This window comes from Pararge aegeria, chromosome 18, assembly GCF_905163445.1.
Source record: "Pararge aegeria chromosome 18, ilParAegt1.1, whole genome shotgun sequence".
NCBI classification, from domain to species: domain Eukaryota; kingdom Metazoa; phylum Arthropoda; class Insecta; order Lepidoptera; family Nymphalidae; genus Pararge; species Pararge aegeria.
The window spans coordinates 15984701-16006506 of NC_053197.1; the positions used below are offsets into that span (position 1 = coordinate 15984701).

Below are 21806 nucleotides of genomic sequence, written 5' to 3' on the forward strand. Positions count from 1 at the left end.
TTAAAATGAGGTTACTGAATTGGGTGGGGATTCATAATATATAAAGACTCCATAAACAACAACACTGCTGTACTGCAAGTTTCTATACAAAGTTATGGGTGGTCTCTTAATCAGCCGGTTCACTTTATAACAATTACCGTATTGTTAGATAAATTTCACCAAAAGAATTACCTTCGGCACACCCCCCGACCGCACGTCGCTGACTTGGCACAATTCGATGACGTCTCCATCCTGAAACCAATTGGGGCACATTACTAAATAATGCTTATATTCTGTTCGGCGGATTATTACCAATTGCGTAGAAAACGTAAGAACGCGTTTGTAGAAATGCGTTTTGTAGAAAGTTAACCCAAAAACTATAGGTAAGTACTAAATTGAATTAGAAATTGAATTAAATTATTTTACTTTCACATTATTACATGAGCCTAAGCAGTTATTTCAAAACTTCCCTCCATTTATCTAACTGTTAATATTCCCAAACAAAAAAACGGAATTCCTTGAATATATCTTTGAAATATGAAGCTACGAAAGTTTCGCCTACGATTAATCCTACAAAAAACTCAAGCCGTTTATTTTATGGAGAATATAATCAAAGAAATCTGGTATATTATTTTCTACTATACCCAATACGGTAGGTAAGTATATACTATTTATAGTACATACAGATGGTTCCCATGATCAGTAATTTTCCATTTCTAAGTGTAATTAAGTACGACAAATGACAATGCTAACAAAAAATCCTAGAACGCAAACAATGAATCTCGATTCCCGAGTCTAGAATATTCTTCTAGAATATCTAACTTATTAAATATATAAGAAGTAGTAAATAGTAATGAATAATAATATAAATATACTACGACAATACACACATCGTCATCTAGCCCCAAAGTGAAGAAAGTAGGCGTATCTTGTGTTACACGAGCTAAGCTGACTTGATCCATCTGTCATCTTAGTAACACTGTTATAGTCACTAGAGACTGATGAATATTTTTATGAATAACATAAATAAACACTTATAACATACAGATAAACACCACAACACATCACACAAACATTTTCCAGTTGTGGTATTCGAAACCTTGGACTCAGAAAGCAGGGTCGCTGCCCACTGCGCCAATCGAATGTCAAATAGTAGAGATTTTTATGACACAAGTCGTCTGGGGAAATACTTAGACCAGGGCGCGTTTGCAACCCTTCGCCATCACTAACATTAGTGTAACATGTTAAATGTATGAACGCTTCATAAGTGCCTGTAATAAGGTCTACATGAATAGAACATTTATGAATTTTGAATTTCGAATATTACTCCCGCCATGCTTATTTTTGCCGCCAAGCAGAATTGTTGTGTCTCGTCTAGAGGACGCCCTTCCGTTGCCAGTTTAATTGTACACATTAGCGACATGATTAACACCTACGCCTCAGGTTGATGTACACAGGGTGGCACTTCAAATATACTACAATACACACACCGCCATCTAGTCCCAAAGTAAGCGTAGCCTTTGTTATGGGTACTATGATAACTGATGAATATTTTTATGAATAGTATACATAAATACTTGTAATATATATATATATTTATATAAACACCCAGACACTGAAAAAAATTCATGTTCATCACAATAACATTTTCCAGTAAACGTCAACTTTATATGACGTGTTCCTTGCATGCCCTGCCAAGTGTTGCTCTGTTTATAGGCGATAGTTTTCTTCCTTACTTTTCAACTTTCAAACAATCCTGATTGTTTCTTGATCCGTCAATTACCGATATAAAATGTACGGGAGCTATGGTGATACGCTCGACCGTAACAATATGAAGATCTTCCTCCGAGCGGGTGATCGTGCTCGGGGACGTCCGAACATTCATTTTTGGAAGTTGTATATATAAGCTAGCGCGATGCAGGATTTTTGTAGCGCCATCTAGTTCTGTAATGTGGAGACCGCTACATAAAAAAGCCACAATTTACCTAAGTATCAGTGCCAGTAGTAGTAAAGCTTTTTGTGACAGAGATCGTCCGGAGAATTATGTGGTTGCTAGTGAAAGACCAGAGCGACCGCCCTGGCATTTATAATACTTGCTTTTACCCGCGTATTTCGCCCGCGTTTAATACATATTATCCCGCGAGAACCGTCCGTTTTCTGGGATAGCCTATGTTACTCTCCGTCCTTTCAACTAACTTTATAAAATCAAGTTGATTGGTTTAATAGTTAGGGCGTAAAGTAAGGAAAGACAAAAAACCAAACACACTTTCGCACTTATGGTACCTATTAGTAATTATGGATTACTTAGGAAACCTTGTCATCAGGTGGGCTGGGTGACTCGGTCCCACAGGTACAGTTACTAATATAAAAAAACTCTACCTCTTCTTATGGCCAGCGGTGAAAGTCAACCGCTTGAAGTGATATCTATCATGTGTACATTATCTTCCCTCTACCCTGACAGAAAAATGGGATGAGTTGGGGTGACCTTTGTAACGTAAAGCCTTCCTAAACGGAAATGTATTTCATTGGCAGGTCGGTTCATCGCGTGATTGCCGGCCAATATCCGCACGACATCCGCGCGACTGCCGCCACGCAATATCCGTTCGCCACGCCATCCCCGAGAACTGTAGTAAATGGCGTCAGGAAATTAACTCACTGTTCTTGCACTTTGCTTTGTACTAAGTGTGTGACTTCCTACGTACGTTTACTTATTCGATTGCGTGCAAGTTTACTGCAATTTATATGGTATCGAAGGTTCATCTAGTTCGCGCTCTTTTCATACCATAAAATTTTGTGACAAAATAAAGCAACTTTGTTAAACAACTAAAAAGCAAAACGTATAATTACTGAGTAAAGATAGGTATAATTTTTGTACCGTTTTTTTATAGTGTATACAAGGAAAGTATCTAGTAATTTTTCTACATTTTAATTGGCACTGACTTAAAAATCATGAAGAAAATATTTATTTCTTGAATTTTAACTGCTTAACAAAGTCAGTTTTTTTTGGCAAGAATTTTTTTTCACGCTTATTTTAGTGAATAGTTTTGCAAAGAAGAATAAAATCCAACACTGAAAGAATTTTTCCTACCGGAGAAACTACTGGTCGATTCTGGATAGTTTACTGGTTCCTGAGATCATCGCGCAAACCAACTCTTCAGCCTTATATATTAGTATAAAGATTTATTGTACGTAAAATTACCTATATTTAAGTTTATTTTTTTAAATTTATTATTAGTATTGTTTATGTATGTTTTTAATAGTGAACAAATGGTTTTTGTTTTCTTTTTCTAAGTTTGTCTGGCAGAGATCGCTACTTGGCGCCTTTAGTTACTGCTTGAAATGTCTATCTGTTTCTGAACATGCTGTGGAGTGTAAACCTAAGACAAAAGACAGTAAATATATTTAGCTTATACATTTTCTCTGACAAAGACGTGTAGGATACATTGACTCGGTGTATCAACTTATTCCCATCGCTGAGCTAAATGAAAGCTATTGAACAGAGATTGAGACCGATACGCAGAGCGTTGTGTGAACACAATACTTGTCGTTTACTCGACTGACAGCCTTTGTTCACACTGAGGGCGACCTACATGTTCTGCAACCTGTATGGCAGGCTGTGGTGAATAGTTACATTTATTTATTTAGTATCACTACTAGCCTAGTTTAGGTTCAGGCTTCGGTCAGCCATGATAGCCTAGTGCTTAGAAGTTCAGCCTGTCTTTTTGTGTGACCACGTTCGATACCCATCACGATTATTGAGATGTCTCTCAATAAACGCAAAGTTTATATAAAAATCCTATTACAATATGAAGGATGACTTAAACGATAAAAAAAGTTTATGTATGAATTGATTATCTTTAGATATATGATAGATATTAATCTTCGTAGGTTAATATCTAAAATAACTGTGAGATGGTAAATACAAAAAAAAAATCCCGGCTAACTTTCTTGTGGGCTAGACAAGGGAACGTTTGGAACCCTCTTAGCTTTAGATTTAAATTGACGAACGTAGTTAATACCATCACCGCAAAATTATGTAAACATATATGAATGAACGCTTCATAAGTGCCTGCGATAGGCCTACATGAATAAAGAATTATTGATTGAGTCTATACTCTATACCCAATTTGAAAAAAGAGCCAGGTAGGGTGACGTGCGATACTAAACTATAATATGACATAATGTTGTAATATGTGAAACCTTTCCATTAACGTAACACTGTCTGTCCATTTATCATCAGCTGCGCTTCTAAAGGAGGTCATTTTCGCAATAGATATCTGCTTCATTTGCCGCGATTGACAACCCTGGCAGGGTTACCACTTAGCGTGAAATGGGATCGCTTAAGCCCTATCCTTTTCATGTTTAAGGATAATCAGAGCGGTCATCAAACCGGAGGGTAAGGGCGTTGAATGGGATAAGGGCGAAAGCACACTTGTAAAACAACATGCTACAGCTCTTTTATCTCTCGGACAGAATATAATTGTTATTATAAAATGTTAATATTGGAAAAGAGCTGAGTTTCTTGTTGGCTTTTCGGTAGAAACTGCCATTTAAACAGGTCACTAAAAGTAGACATACTTGACTTATTGAAAGTCCCTATATTATTGGGTAACCTACTTAATAAAACAATTTTGAATTGATGAATTTCTTCTTATAATGGATCCCCTTTTGCTTTTAACTTTTGCAAGACAGAAAAAATTTAACAATTATTAAATTGTAAAATTTTAATGTTTGAAAAGAGCATCTAAGTTTATTTTTCCTCTTTCAATATATATGTCTATCTTTTAAGGTTCCCTCATCATAAGCGAAGTCGCTTGCTATATAAAAATGGCGTCGCGTATGAATAGACAGCTTAGTCCTGACTACCGGGCCCTTACCGGACGGGTGGAAGCAAGGTCACGGGTCATTGACACCGAGGGAAACTGTAGAAAATGATACTCATTCAATTTCCTACTGTAGTACCTACATGTGATTTTAGTTCGCACCGTCATAACTTTTTTAGAAGATCTATGGTTATGTAGCTTTAGTACAAGATTTGGAAGCTCACAATCGAGTCATTTTCGTCTATGAAACTCTGTGTCGTACAAGTAAAATGGACCATAGACACTTATTTTAGAATCGCAAATCCTACACCTCTGTATTTTTTTTACAAACTCTGGCTAAGGAGTTCTAGGCAAATTTGAGCTTTAATTCAATTCTAATAAAACCTATTATACTTCGATGTTCAAGTACTGGCATACTCGAAAATGACTTCACACCACCAAATTTGACCATCAAATTTGTTAGTATTAGACAAATCGGCTAAAGATAATGGTTGGAAATTAAAATTATTGACATAATACCTGCTGTATCTGAAAAACTACTTAACCGATCCTCATGAAACTTTGTACACATATTCTTGGAAGTGTCAGAAGTAATATAGGATACTTTTTATCCCGACATTATGCTCGGTTCCTCTGGGAGAGGGGATGAAAGTGTTTGACGATTTTACACCATAACTCCGACAAATTATAACCGATTTAAATTATTATTTTTGTACTATTGAGGTTATATTACGTGTTTAATTTTGCCCAACTTTTCAAGTTGGAGATAGAGGACAGAACTCCTCAGCGGACAGCAGCCAACCCCTCATTTAAGGCTTAGCGATACTGAATACTTTAAATTTTTTTTGAACTACAACTAAATTGAACGCCACATCAAAAAACAAAATCAAACGCAGACGAAGTCGGGGGCAACAGCTAGTTATTCATAAAAAATATTCATCAGTCATCTTGGCACTCATAACACAAGCTACGCTTACTTTGGGGCTAGATGGCGATGTGTGTAGTATCATATTTAAAAAAAAAAAAAATATATATATATATATATATATGTCGAGGTCATCGGTGACGCGAACTCAAAAGTTTCCAGGATGATGCTCTACTTAGATATAACTCTGACATTATATTTCCCTACCAAGAATCTCTTGCCGCGGCTGAAGAAGTATTCACTTCAATAATTTGTTTATTTAATTAATTGTGTAAACTGAAATGGTTTTGTGATTTCAGTTGCCTATTTCATTTAGGTAAGTTCAAATTGAATTGATTTCTAAAAATAAACGTAACATTTTAAATAGCAACTCAATGGGCGAAGTATTTCGGGATATAAACGAAGCTATTGGTAAGTCGAGTGCGCGATCATTACAAAGATGTATGTGGCTGGTCGGATGATGCAACGGGGAAACGATGGCATATGGAATAGGTACTAAACCGACCCACTCTCCGCTACGGCGAGTCTTTCACGGTTAGAGTTGAATCTCTGGAATTGCCTACCTCGGGATATTCCAAAATCCAAATCTGTTCACATATTTAAACATCGTCTGAAAGAACACCTCTAATCTCGGTAAGTTTATAAATATATGTTTATCAATATTCAAGTTCTGTTTATGTATGTTTATTATAACCTATATACAACGTGTAAATGAAAACCGAAATAATACTTCACAGGCTTTTGTATTCTACTTCTTAATTTTTGTTTCTGTTTCATTACATTTTGTATATTTTAATGTTGTGGTGTACAAATAAAAAGTGTTTAATAATAATAATACATTATGTACTGTCTCTGAGACTTATCTGTGAAACCGAAAACCTAATAGTTTTTGAGTAAACCACCAAAGAAATCAGATACAGCCCTAACATCACATCCAAAATTAAAATCATGTGACTCCTGCCACTTTATTAAGTACGCGTCGCGTAGCGTAGGTACAATGCGCGTTTCGGTGTTTTGTCTTCAATAGGGTTGTCATAAGTAAACATTTAGAATGTTTTGAATTAGTTTCTATGGAAAAATAAATATGCTTCTTTTTACACGCTTTATATTAGCTTCACTTGTATGTTTGTTTGTAACCGACTTCTTTGGGCGCGATTTTGACCCACTTTAAACGGTCAGATTTCTTTCAAACTTTGTAGACATATCGAGGACCGATGACAATACACTAATCTGAAAAGATTATTCCAATTTTCACTATAAAAAATAAGATTTTTTACTAATTACTACAGCGCCATCTAGACCCAAATGTAAAAAACCTATGGCGTTTGCGTACCTAACAAATTCCACAGAAAACATTAAGCTACTAGATGGTAGAGGGCGTTAGCTATTACTTTTTGATGGCCTGTTTTAAATAATAATTAGAACATGCATTTCGAGAGACGGGCAAACTGAATAAAAAAAAAAAAAAATTATCTCTTTAATGGTGGATGGGTTACCGCTTAATTTTGCTCTAATAAAAATAATAGATCAAGAAAAACTAAAAAAATCGATATTATGAATAAACTTAAAGAAAGAAATTAGTTTTTTATACCAAGCGTGTTTTTTTAGTTTGTTTGAACTATTTAATTATTATTTAATATTTTCCCAGGGTGATTCCATTTGAAATATACTTATGCATCCTTCAATAATATGGCGTAATTCTGTTACACGCTGTATAGTCTCAATATTTATGATTAAAATATATTTTTATTTAGTTAGTTTTCTTTTCTTTCTTGTTTTTGTCTGTACACCAACCACCTCTTTGTTATCCCTAATTTTATTTAGTAGTTGCCTGAAAGAGATCACTACCAGTGATAAGGCCGCCTTTACAATTTACATTAGTTCATAAGTTTGGTTTCCTGCATTGTTTTTTATTTTTTCTTTGGTATAGGTAATAAAGAGTTTTTTTTATTTTAATTAAACCCGTCAATAGCTAAAAACCTTTTGTTTTGTCATGTCGTTTTTGTATAAAATATAATATATCCATACTAATATTATAAATGCGAAACTCTGTCTTACTGTCTATCTGTTGGTTTGTTACCTTTTCACGACTAAACGGCTGAACTGATCTTAATAAAACTTGGCAAGGAGATAGATGATATCCTGGAGATGGACATCTTTTGTCTCAAAAAATAATCTTGAAGGGGATGAAATAGAAACCAAAACTCTCGACCCGGGAATTGAACCAATAACCTTGTTATCTCTTGTCCTACTAGACCAGCTAACAATTAGACTGTTGATTTTAAACTAAAGTTCATTTATTTTTCTTTACAACATAGGTTGCCTGGAAGAGATCGCGATAAGACCGCCTTTGCGCGCCCCATTTTCTATTCTAAGTTTCTTCTGTATATGTTTAACAATTATTCTGTATATGTGTTTACTTTGTATAAAATGTTGGTGTGCGAGTTTTCAAATAAACAAACAAAGACAATAACCATAAGTTATTCAGTTATTTATGTAAGTAATCAAAGGCGACAGCCACATCAAAGTGCTATGATATATAATTGACCCAGATTCAATCATGCATAGGTTCCATGTAGCGCAGCCGTATCTGACATTTATTTCCCCTAGGCTTCCCGGTTTATGCATGTGATATTAGCCCTGGGCAGGGTTGCCGCTCGCGGCCAATTGAAGTTATAAATATATATATTTTTTTAAACTTTATCGTAATTACAGTGACGGCCGACTGGCGCAGTGGGCAGCGACCCTGTTCTCTGAGTCCATAGCCGTGGGTTCGATTCCCACAACTGGAACATGTTTGTGTGATGAACATGAATGTTTTTCAGTGTCTGGGTGTTTATCTGTATATTATAAGTATTTATGTATGTTATTAATAAAAAATATTCATCAGTCATCTTAGTACCCATAACACAAGCTACGCTTACTTTGGGGCTAGATGGCGATGTGTGTATTGTTGTGTATATTTATTTATTTATTTATTTATTATTCCTACTAGGTGGCGCTGCTGTCGCTATAATACTGATATAAAAAAGGCCTATACTTATTTCAGCATCGGCGGTAGGAGAGCCGCAGCTTAGTGGTCAGAGAGCTCAGGCCCCGATTGCCAGTCGCAGGTTTAAATTCTGTCGGTTCCGTAGTTTTTGTATGCTAACACGATGCATGTTTAAAAACAAAACAATTATAAAATTGATATTTCTTAGGAAGCGTAGGTAAGATACTAATAAAAATTATAAAAGAAAAATAATCCTAGTATCCTACTAATACTTTAAATGCGAAAGTTTGTACAGATGGATGGATGGATGGATATTTGTTGCTCTTTCACGCAAAAACTACTTATGATATGTGATCATACGTCATACATCATAGTACATGATCAGTTGAAACTTGGCTATGGCTTTTACTTTGAGCTTGATAATTGTAAATCTACACACTAATAATCTTTCTTGAAACATTGTTCCAAGAAATATAACCTATATTCCTGTAAAGTTATTTCTAAATCCGTTAGCAGTTTTTGTATGAAAGAGTAAAATCCATCCACAAAAACTTTCGCATTTGTAGTATGAGTAGGACTAATAGGGTTATTATGATCAAAGGTCCTTGTCGAGTATCGCGTTATGAACTTTATCTCGTTGTAATAAGGATTACACATGCGCCACGCTTACCTTTCCCTCGCTCTTCCAGTAGATGAAGAAGCCGTACTCGTCGACCTTGAACAGACAGTTCAACTCCAGCTCCGTGTTGTCTTTCTCCTCCGTCCAGCGGTCGAAGGTCGCACCCTGGAGACAATGGCGGTAAATTAGATTGACCTCATTCGATAATTGGATATTTAACAAATAGTATTCATGATATCTTACTAGCTATGTGTTAGGAGATCTTTCCCTGGAAGCGGCCGAGAGATTAGCGCCGGCTACTTAAAAGACTCGGCAGGTGTTATACAACCATGGCGTATACTCCACACAAACACAGAACCTAAGCCAGAGGCCCTCTATAGGCCAAGTGTGTATTGATCACACGCTTATAAATTTGTTGCGGGAAGCAAAGACCAACCACAGCCCCTTGTACCCGGCGGCCCTAATATTCCTGGCTCTGGCAGCGGTTACAGATGAGATCAGACGAGTCGCTGGTAGCCGCTGGAGGCAAGCGGTCCAGGACCGTGGATTGTGGAAAATGTATCAAACCAAACCAAACCGTAACTAACTTACTCGTAGCTATCTAATAATTCTTACCATCAATGTGTAACGCGATATCATCATCTTTCTAAGTTTATTTTGTCCGTCATCATCATCATCATCATCATAACAACAAATGGACGTCCACTGCTGGGCATAGGTCTTTTGCAGGGAGAGACCGTGGATTGTGGATCACATTGCACGGTACACATTGATGGTAAGAATTATTAGATAGCTACGAGTAAGTTAGTTACGGTTTGGTTTGGTTTGATAGATTTTCTGTCAGCAGTCAAGTTACTTATCCTATCTTTCTTGTATCTTTAAACGAGCAATTCTTGTATATATATATATAATTGGAATCTCGTAATCGGCTCCAACGATTTTCATGAAATTTAGTAGACAGGGGGTTTCGGGGGCGATAAACCAGATCGATGCTAGGATTCATTTATATTGTAATCTCGGAATCATTTATATTAGACATTCGACTATTTTTTTAACTCGACTCATACGCGGACGAAGTCGCGCGGGTCCGCTGGTAAATTAATATATGGGGCTTTCTTAACATAGCAGTATTGACAAACATATATATTATATATTTATAAACAATCGACTTTAAACAGAGCAACACGGGGCATACAAGGAACAAGTCAAATTTAAATTCCAAATGTATTTATTTCAAGTAAGTAGACCTAGTTTATAAGCACTTTTGTAACGTCGAGTCAGTCTGTTAGTAGTGACTCTACCACCGGTTCGGAAGGCAGATTCTACCGAGAAGAGCAAAAAACTCAGCAGATTGCTCTTTTTCAACATCATTTAATGGTTTAACAATCTTTAGAATTTGTCTATTTTATGAGCAGTGTGAGCGAGGGGCCTGCTTCCAAACAGCCTTGTCGTTAAACTGCATCCTACAAAGAGACGAGCTGTGTCTATCAACCTGAGATGACTGTCTGTAATTTCACCGGAAACCACGCCCTTTACACTGAAATGCATCAATGCTGTTATGCTACTACTACTAAGAACGTTAACGTCCTAAAATTAAAGATTAACTATACTTCAGAAACAAGAGCGCCGACGATATTAAAATAATACTGTTTTCAAGCGATGATGACTTTTAGGATAGGCGCCCGGGTCTATCGTACAACAATAACAGCACGTATCGATAGATATAAATGTTTTATTACAGCCCGTTAGTACCGAAATAAATTCAATAGTATAAGAATTAAACTAAGCAAACTGTATGTACCTACCTAACACAGTTAAATAAAAGCTTGTAAAACTGCTAGTTCCATCAAATGGATCAAAGCATCATGTGTGTTTACTTTAACATGGCACTCTACTGTAGGGTTGTCACGTATTAGGAAACTGATCTACGAGTATATTAATATTATAAATCTGAAGAATTTTCCGTGTGTTTTTGGTTGGACACGCTTGTCTAGGGAACTACAGTGGTTGGCGACTTGGCAAACAGGCATATTGTACTCTCTCCGGAGAGAACTCTTCGTGTATATATTATAAAAATAAAGCTTACTATGCCATACTCTGCGAGCAGCAGGAGAAACTGTATGGTGTTATTTATAAATTCTTTTAATCTTTCAATCTTTATCCTCCATACCAAACAGATCTTCAGCAATGTACCCTCTACGCACGTTTCGCTCCGACACCGGAGCATCCTCACGATTGGTAGACTTTACAATGAATAATTGTTAATTGTTAAACTAAACTGATTACTGTAAAGGCCATCCATCCATGCCCACGTGGAATGGTGCCAAGATTGCTGGCTGCATTATCGCACTGAACAGCCAGGCTGTCACCAGATGAGGCACTTTTTCACTAAAAGAATGCTATACTATCACGAAGTAACATAGGCTATAATTTATTTTCAAAATAATTGGAGTTTCTTAAGAAAATTGCAATAATGTCGACTTACGTCGCAAAATTTTGCTTATAAAATTAAACATAACTATATCAAAGAACTTATTATTACCTCAAAAAAGTACGCAAGGGGCTTCAAAAAAAAACATACGCGGACGAAGTCGCGGGCAACGATATTAGTAGATATAGTTAGTAAAGTTAAGTACGTAGATTATACACACAGTCTGTGGAAAGGAATGACATAACGTTTGTGTGTTTAATAGGCAACTAACTGTTTAAGGTTTCTCGTAAATTGCCCCATTCAGTTTATCCCTCGTTCAGATCAAAGGCCTCGTTGCGTTACGTTCGGAAACGTGATCGAGATTGTTCGCCAGATGCATTCATCATATCGTTTATAAGAATAATATGATAAGAGGAGAAATAATAATAAGGAAAACAACCTCACGCAGGTTAACTCAAAAAACATTATTTTATCTAAAAAGGTAGGTCGTACAAGTTTGTTATTCAACATTATCATCAACCCACTCCAGGGCACGGGTCTCCCCTCGGAGTGAGGAGGTTTCAGGCCGTAGTCTAGCACGCTAGCCATGTGGCCAGACTTCACACGCGTTGAGAACATTACGGAGAACTGTCAGGTATGCAGGTTTCGTCACAATGTTACTATAAAAATTGCTTAAATTTAAAACGCTCATAGCTCTAAAAAAAGTAGTGCGTGCCGTTTGTTCATGAATCGTTAATGTGTACAACCATCGGCGTTTATCCAACTTACTCACACAACACTCTCAAGAAGGCAACAAATACTAGTATATACAAATACTACTGTATTAGTATAATATAAAAAGGTAGGTCAGGAAAGTTTATTTATTAATCGTTAATTTACCGACTAACTATTACAACCCAGCCTCGTAGACAATAAAATAAAACTATTCAAAAAGGTCGATCCTGTAAGATGGTTCACGAATCATTAATGTACAACGTGTAAATGAAAACCGAAATAATACTTCAGAGGCTTTAGAGGTACATTATTTACAGTCTCTGAGAGTTTTCAGTGAAATTGAGAAGCTAATAGTTTTTGAATAAACCATTTCCATAGTTTTTCTGAAAGAAAACAGATACTGCCCAACATCACATGTAAAATTAAAATCAAGCGACTCGTAAGCGTAGCGTAGGTAGTAGCCTATGGGCGTGTCGGTCTTTTATCTTCAATAGGGTTGTCATAAGTAAATACTTAGAATGTTTTTAATTAGTTTGTATGGAAAAACAAATACGCTTCTTTTGATTTAATATTTTTACAGAGTGATTCCTTATAAAATATACTTCTGCACCCTTCAACAGTATTCCTTCAAAAGTATTTCGTCATTCCGTTACACGTCGTATGCAACTGTCTATTAACCCCGACTTCATCTCCACGAACCGTTTACTTTCCTTGGCTAAAAAATTGCTTATGTTAATATCCAGGATTCTCTATCACTGTATCAAATATCGTAAATTTCAGTTTAATGGTTTTATCGAAAATATGCAACAAACACACAGACACACTTTTGCAATTATAATATTCTACATTGATTAGGAAATTGTTGATTTAATTAAATAAGTTTCTTCCAAATAACTGCTGTGAATAAATATTATGCATCTTTATCTACTCATACCAGGGTAGGTACGAGTGTCAGAGGGGTTAAGGCCGTAGTCCACCACACTGGCCAAGTGGAGATTGGTAGGCTTCACACTTTTTTAAACGACAATGTGAGATGGTAATAACAAAAAAAAATAACAACCGGCTAAGTTTGTTGTGGGCCTCTCCTTAGACCAGGGCGCGTTTGGAACCCTCGTAGTTTTAGTTTTAAGTCGAATTTATTTATCGCCATCAACTCACTCCTGTCACACTTTACATGTAATGTACGCATCAAAAGTGTCATCTATGTGCTTATTTGAATAAAGAAATATTTGACTTTGACTTTGACTTTGAGAGCATTATGGAGAACCCTCAAATATGCAGGTTTCCTCGCGATGCTTTCACCCATAATATTTTATTAGTATTTCATGATGTTGGGCAACCTTAGATGTGAACGTTAGATGCATTTTTTTTTTAATTAAAATAAAACAGAAGTTAGGGAATGTAGATTCCGGTTATAAATAGTTTTCCATTGATGTTTCCCATGGCCCGAGTTGAATTTGATGTGAGCGATATTTGATGTAATGAAACTTTATAGTTTGACGGCCGATTGGCGCAGTTTGCAGCGATCCTGCTTTCTGAGCCCAAGGCCGTGGGTTCGATTCTCACTACTGGAAAATGTCTGTGTTATGAGCATGAATGTTTTTCAGTGTCTGTGTGTTTATATGTATATTTAAAGTATTTATGTATTTTATTCATAAAAGTATTCATCAGTTATCTTAGTACCCATAACACAAGCTACGCTTACTTTGTGGCAAGTTGGCGATGTGTGTATTGTCGTAGTATATTTTTTTATTTATATTTATTATTTATAGGTTAATAGGTATATTATTTTCGTCCACGTATTCGGGACTAGAGGCTGAGCTTTATTATCGTTTCCTCACACAGGCTCTGTCAGAATCAGAGTTTTAGCTTAGCTGCCCAGAAAAGGTGAGAATGTATGAATTTATGAATACATTTTTATTGAACACAGCAAACTGTACACTAGAGCGAAATGCTATGTGCGTAGATAGTTTTATGTTGAGTTACGCGGAGTGTAATGTTATGTTATGTATGTGATTTTTCATTCCACCATGACTTCTAAATGCCCGAACAGACTTTGTTATATGGTTGGGTTGCTATATTTTTGTTTTTAAATGAAAAATATTTTTATTTACCAATTATTATATAAATATAATATAAAAACCTCCGGCATAAATCATTCCCTTTCAATACTATAGTGTTCATTATTATTCTACTTCAATACAAAACGGATCGGATCATTTCCAGTGGCGTGCACTGGGTTTCTTTCGAGGGTATGCATCCAGCAGGAAAGATGCATAAAACCGCAAAAATACTCCTCTTGTACGAGTTATACATCAATTTTAGGGTAGGCAGTGCTTTTGTGCGTGTATGAAGTGCACGCCACTGATTAAGCACGATGATATAAAATGAAGAAAATCTCCAGTCCGAGTTATAAAAAACTTAAGGATTACCTGCATAATTTAATAAATAACTTTTCAATGCTTGCTCAACAAGATTATGCAGACATGTGTAACGATTGTTCTTGTTGTGCATTTTACATTTCGCAATCTTTTAATAGTAGAATATGGAGGAATGTTATATTATAATAAGACTCTATGTAAGCTCATATTCAGCGAATATATTTCATTTCATTGTAAGAGTTATTAAAAGCCTACCCTTTATTATTTATAACTCGTACTGGAGATTTTCTTCATTTTATATCATCTGCATACCCTGTGCACACCGTCTATGCACGCCACTGACAACCATAGGACCTTAATAAAATATATAAATAAAAAAGCCATTTATTCTACTACCCAGTGGCGTGCACTCGGTTTCTTACCAGGGTATTCATACAGCAGAAAGTTGCATAAAATGGAAAAAAAACCTCCTCTTATTCGGGCTTTATTTAAATTTTAGGGTATGCAATGCTTTTGTGCCTGTATGAAGTGCATGCCACTGCTACTGCCATAATTATCATTTTTTTGTTCAGATTAATATTAATGTTGGTATTACATATTGTCATTATATAACTTTTTTAATATATTTATTTATTCCTTTATTTTAATTCACAGCTTATTTCTAATCATTAAACCCAAATACAATATTTAGATAGATCGCTTTAGTGATAAGACCGCCTTTGCACGCTCTATGTTCTTTTTATTATTTTAAGTTTCTTCTGTATTTGGGTTTAATTTATATAAAATGTGTGTGTGCAATAAAGCCTTAAAGCAAACAAACAAACAATCCTTAAAATAATGCACTAACTTATAGCATCTACACTAACAAATTTAAATTACTGAGAAATAATATGTATACAGTTGTAGTTAGGTATCTGTTATTTAAGTTTTTCCGTTAGGTACGGTTACGGTAGAAGTCGCCTCTTTGGCGTAGGCCTCCCCCAGCTCTCTCCATGTATTCCTTTACTTTGCCTTCCTCAACCATAGTGGGCCATTGACATGCACGAGTACGTCCGCCCAGTGTCTCCTACCATAGGACCTTGCTTCGGGTTAAACAGTTCCTCACCTGCAGAAGTGGTTCCGGGACAGGTATCTGCCAGTTAAACTCAAACTTCTTAGTCATCGTGCAGGGCCTCCTTCAGTACCACTCGCCTGAACTTCACAAGGCACCCCTTGTTTAGCAACGCACCATCTCCTGGGAACAAATAATAACATGAGGTTAAGGAGGTGAGAATAGAATAGAATATATAAAAGCTAGGTTAACAAAACAAACGATAGTACAAAATATATGCGCAAAGGCGGCCTTATCGCTTGAAGCGACCTCCTCCAGACAACCATTGGTTAAGGTTACTATACATTTAATGAATTTCTTAATATCAATGTTGCTTGGAAGCATTTGCAGAGACATTTTAAATAAGGTCTTTCAAAGTTTGAGTAGAAGGTATAGACATTGTTTCGCATTAAGAATAGGCATGCAAAACTGTTTAAAGAAAAAATACTAAATCACATTATGAAACCATAGTGTACAATTGCAATCTAAATAACAGTTAAATTAAGTCAATTATTTATTCATCTCTCACAGTGTCATCATCATCCTCATCATCACATCAACCGATAGACGTCCACTGCTGGACATAGGTCTTTTGTAGGGAGTTCCAAGTTCCAAGTTCTCTCACAGTGTAGAAAATCAATATACCATGACAATACACACATCGCCATCTAGCCCCGAAGTAAAGGTAGCTTGAGTTATAGGTACTAAGATGACTGATGAATACTTTTTATGAATAATATACATCAATACTTATAATATACATATAAACACCCAGACACTGAAAAACATTCATGTTCATCACACAAACATTTTCCAGTTGTGGGAGTCGAACCCACGGCATTGGACCCAGAAAGCAGGGTCGCTGCCCACTGCGCCAATCGGCCGTCAAAGAGCAACTGAGTTTCTGGCCAACTTCTTCTCGGTAGAATCTGCCTTCCGAACCGATGGTAGAGTCGCTACTAACAGGCAGACTTGACGTTACAAAAGTGTCCACAGTGCAAGCCTACTTGAAACTAATGAATATTGAATTTTTGAAGTACAAGAATTACAACTAAATAAACTACCACTATAACTATGAGCGTGGTGTCATGATGGTCATGGTGGCAGATCAGAAAACAGTTGTCACCACCCCCCCTCTTATAACAGAGAATATAATATAACAGAGAACAGTCAGCAGGGTCCTGTGCTGCTACTAACATTTTGGACGGCCCATTGGCGCAGTTGGCAGCAACTCTGCTTTCTAAGTCAAAGGCCGTAGGTTCCATTCCCACAACTGGAAAATGTTTATGTGATGTACATAAATGTGTTTCAACGTCTGGGTGTTTATCTGTATTTATGTATATTATTAATTAAAATATTCATCAGTCATCTTAGTACCCACAACAGTAACATTACATTATTAAGTTATAAGTATTGTTTGTTGTTCCGTAACAGTGGATTGTTGTAGGCTTTTGATAGGCTAGAAATTCTCATACTTGGCCCTCAGTAAAACCAACCGAGGGAAACAAATATGAAATACTTAAGTTTCGTAATGCTTTTTTGATTAAAAGCGAAAAAGAGATGTAGGAATATTCACGTTTGAGACAGTGTTTTTAATATTTCGGTTACGGCTTTGTTATTTCGCCCTACATTCTTTTAGCAGATGACTTAAAGTATGTGTGCAACACGCCTGACTAAGACATGCGATCGTCGCTAAACTCGACATCACTTTAAATACGAGTATATAATTTTCTGTATATAAAAAACCGATAATGGTAAATACATCGCAGTTTAATGAGTTAACTTAAAGCTAATAACAGGTTTATATAAAATAAGTCAATGTCAAATGTTCAAATGTTAATAATAATAAACAAAATTAAGAAGGCGAGAAGCATAGATCTTTTTATGTCTAGATAATATCGTGTCATTCTTGCGTCATTTATGTTGAGATTTACCCAGCAACTCAGGAAAAATCGACTGCCTTATTACTATTTTTTCTTTTTTTATTGCAATATACGTCGCAAACTTGGCCGCAATCTCACGTGGTGGTGAAATTGACGATTTAGTCTTAGATGGTAGTCATCTGCTCTGTCATGGTAGTTCTATTAAACCCATACTACTAATCGGCTTCCACGCGACATCACGTCTTTTATCTACTGATGACTACCATGACAGACCAGCCGGCCACCATCTAAGACTAAATCGTCACTTTCACCACCACGATCCTACTGGGTGGAGATGGTCGAAGCCTACCAGCAAACCAGAGACAATTCCGAAATTATAAATTACCAAATTCCCTACTGGGGACTGAATCCAGGTCGCCCAGTGGGTTAAAAATGATGATGCGAATAGTAATATTGCAAAATTCACTACATGCACCCTTCTTTCGTTGGACGGCAGTTTTTGTATCCTATTCTTCTTTAATAGCGTACTCTCGAAAGCGCACCTTAACCATTCCAAACTCATACGAAATAAAATACGCTATCTCAAAGCTCCTTCGCGCACCGCAACGGATGATGTTTTATGAAATGTGTTTTCACTGGGCTGCTGCCATGCTGATGTTGCGTTCCTTTACTATATGAATAGGGTTGCCATTTTTATTTTAAAATGAACATATTAATATTAACCAGATAATAATAAATATACTACGACAATACACAAATCGCCATCTAGCCCCAAAGTAAGCGTAGCTTGTGTTAAGGGTACTAAGATAGCTGATTAATATTTTTATGAAAATAATACATCATGTGTAACAGAATTATTCCCCTTTAAAAAGGGATTGATATGCCGACAAAGTCGCGGAGAACAGCTAGCTATTAAAATAACTGGTGCAGATATCCGAGGCACAAATTGATCATTGGCTCTAAAATATGGTGGCAACCCTACTTCCGAAATATCTTGTGACTTTGAACTAAAATAACCGCGCCAACCAAGAAGGGGCATTTGATCAGGTCAGGTCTTAGATATATATCTAGGTTTTATTGGGTAATACGTACGTCTAACAAAAGTTACAATTTAAATAGTAGTTATAGTAGTGAGTAAAGTATAAGCTATTATGTCATCATCATCATCATCACTTCAACCGATTGAAGTCCACTGCTGGACATAGGTCTTTTGTAGGGAGTTCCACAATACACGGTCCTGGGCCGCTTGTTTCCAGCGACTCCCAGCGACTCGTTTGATGTCGTCTGTCCACCTCGTTGGGGGCCGACCAACTCTGCGTTTACCTGTGCGGGGTCGTCATTCCAACACCTTGGAACCCCCTTCTACGGATCTCCTCATTTCCGGATCTCATCACGTAGAGATACTCCCAACAATGCTCTTTCCATCGCCCGCTGAGTGATTCTGAGCCTTCTTATGAGGCCCATAGTAAGCGACCACTTCTTCTGTTTTGGCTATTATGTTATCACAGAATTCTTTTTTATTTAGCACCAACAGGTTACAATATAATATTTATACTACGACAGTACTCATCTCAATCTAGCCCCGAATTAAGCGTATCCTGTGTTATGTGTACTAAGATGACTGATGAATATTATTATGAATAATATACATAAATACTTATAGTATAAATATTAACACCCAGACACAGAAAAACATTGTCCAGTTGTGGGAGTCGAACCCACGGCCTTGGACTCCGAAAGCAGGGTCCCACTGCTCCAATCGGCCGTCGACAAAAAAATTATCAAAACAATTACATACAAGCTAAGTTCTAATGTTAACCCACCCAGAGGTTACCTCAGTGTTCTTAAAAAAGTTTAAACAAGTTGGAGAAGAACTTGAATCAAAACAAATAAATACATAAATACTCCGACGAAAATACACGTGACTTCAGCCGGACGTCACGTCTTTGTCGGTATTAGCCATAATGGCTATTAGCCATAACCGAAGCCACCAGACCAGATCAGAGAAAATTCAGAAATTATATATTCTTATACTATCTCCCTCTGCCGAGGGTCAAACCTGGGAACATAATATAAGACCACTGCGCCAGGGAGGTTGATATGGATTTACTCCGCGAAAAGCAAGAGAAGTCTGTATAGTCTAATTTATAATTCTTCTATTTTTATGCTCCACACTATACATAATATCTTAGGCACTCAGTGGCGTGCATAGAGGGTATGCAGATGAAGAAAATCGCCAGTACGAGTTATAAATACTCAAGTATAGGCTTTCTATAACTCTTACAATGCCTATCCTTAAATTTTTTTTTACTCTAACCGGAGATTTTCTTCATTTTATATCATCTGCATACCCTGCGCATCCCTCTATGCACGCCACTATAGGCACTGTACTCTCTACGCTAGTTGCGCTCCGAAACCAGAACATCCTCAGGAGGCGTTGACTTTACAATGAACAATTCTTGATGTGAAGTATAAAGATTGAAGAAATCATAAATTACACCCACTGACGGAATAAGAAATTACGTCAATGAGTACACCATCCAGATTCAAGCTACCGAACTGTGGAATGCACTCCCAATAAGCATACGACAGTCACAGTTAAAGCCCATTGTTTTTTTTCTGTATGCTGCATGTTTATAAGCTTACTTTTCATTGTATATCTTGGAATTCCGCAAAGTAGCGACTGCTTCCAGTATTTAAGATAAGTTACGGGGGGAAGGTTTTTAATGAAGAGCTTCAGACAGTTCTCCCTAAAATGTGCAAAAGGCAATTTATTCCCATTAGCAAAGCGGCTTGCAATAAAAGCTTAAAATATACGAAATTAAGATGGCCGATGAGTAATGGCGGGATTTATTTAGTTTTATGTTGTCTGTCCGATTGATTGGGCGCGAGAACAGGGGATATTGCCTTCCATTTGTATGATTGTCTTTTTATTGCCCCATTGCGATCTAATTTGTTGTCTAAATGGTATTGGCTTAACGGTATACGAATATTATTGACCCAAATATTTTATGGATGGACGTTAGTGACCAAAGATACGAGAGTAGCGCCTCTGAGCTAGAAAGCAAAGACGCTAAAAGGTGGACAGATGACATAAAACGGGTAACCAGGAGCATCTCGATAATGAAATGAAATGAAAATACACTTTATTGTACACCTAACAGTATGTAAATTCAAATTCAAATACAAAATTTCTATCATAGGCACTTATGAAGCGTAACATATATGTTTACATAATTGTAAGTGGATGGTGATAACTTAATTCGCCAACTTAAACCTAAAGCTACGAGGGTTTCAAACGCGCCCTGGTCTAAGAAGAGCCAAATTTAGCCGAGTAAATTAAATCTATGAAGTTCTTCATAAAAGCTATGAAGTTAGAGCAATTCACACCCTAACTGTTTTATCGTTTAAGTAATCCTTAACATTATAATAAGATTTTTCTGTAGGCTTACGTTTTATATAAACTTTGAACTTATTGAGAGACATCAAAGATTATAAACAAAAAAAAAACACTATATATAACATACAGGTACAATGTGCGGCCTTATCGCTATAAAGCGATCTATGCCAGGCAACCCAACCCAGGTTAGGTTGTACACAAGAAGAAGTAGTATAATATACACAAATAAAAATGTGACCAAATAAAAATATATATATACTTATATCAATCATTATATCTTGCAAATTATGTATTATGCTTGATATAACTTATATGATACTCCTTATCACAAAACTTTATCGTTTGGAAACCCTAATAAATGTTCATATTCATATGCCTACTTGCAGTATTGTGTGCAATGTATGTATACATGAAAGCAATAAATAAACAAAACACCTATGTACAGCAGGCAGGCAAAATTGGTGTCCATAAGGAGCCTGCATAGCAAAGGCAGGAGATAAAAAATATATATCCGCTATCAAGGGATAAAATTTAGTTGTCCACCAGACAAAGCTCGGCAACAGTAAAAC

At 36.4% G+C, this 21806-nt stretch overlaps 1 protein-coding gene across 4 annotated transcripts in view; it reads right to left on the bottom strand.

The window, feature by feature from the left end:
- Positions 1-21806, bottom strand: part of LOC120631390 (1-phosphatidylinositol 4,5-bisphosphate phosphodiesterase) — a 99916-nt gene that overhangs the window by 39979 nt on the left and 38131 nt on the right. For all 4 annotated transcript variants that reach the window (XM_039900932.1, XM_039900930.1, XM_039900933.1 and 1 more), the window contains exons 2-4: positions 15970-16098; positions 9390-9503; positions 172-231 (exon numbers count right to left, since the gene is read on the bottom strand). In XM_039900932.1, the coding sequence (XP_039756866.1) occupies positions 172-231; positions 9390-9503; positions 15970-16026 (231 nt within the window). In that variant the 5' untranslated portion in view covers positions 16027-16098. The remainder of the gene's footprint in view (positions 1-171; positions 232-9389; positions 9504-15969; positions 16099-21806) is intronic.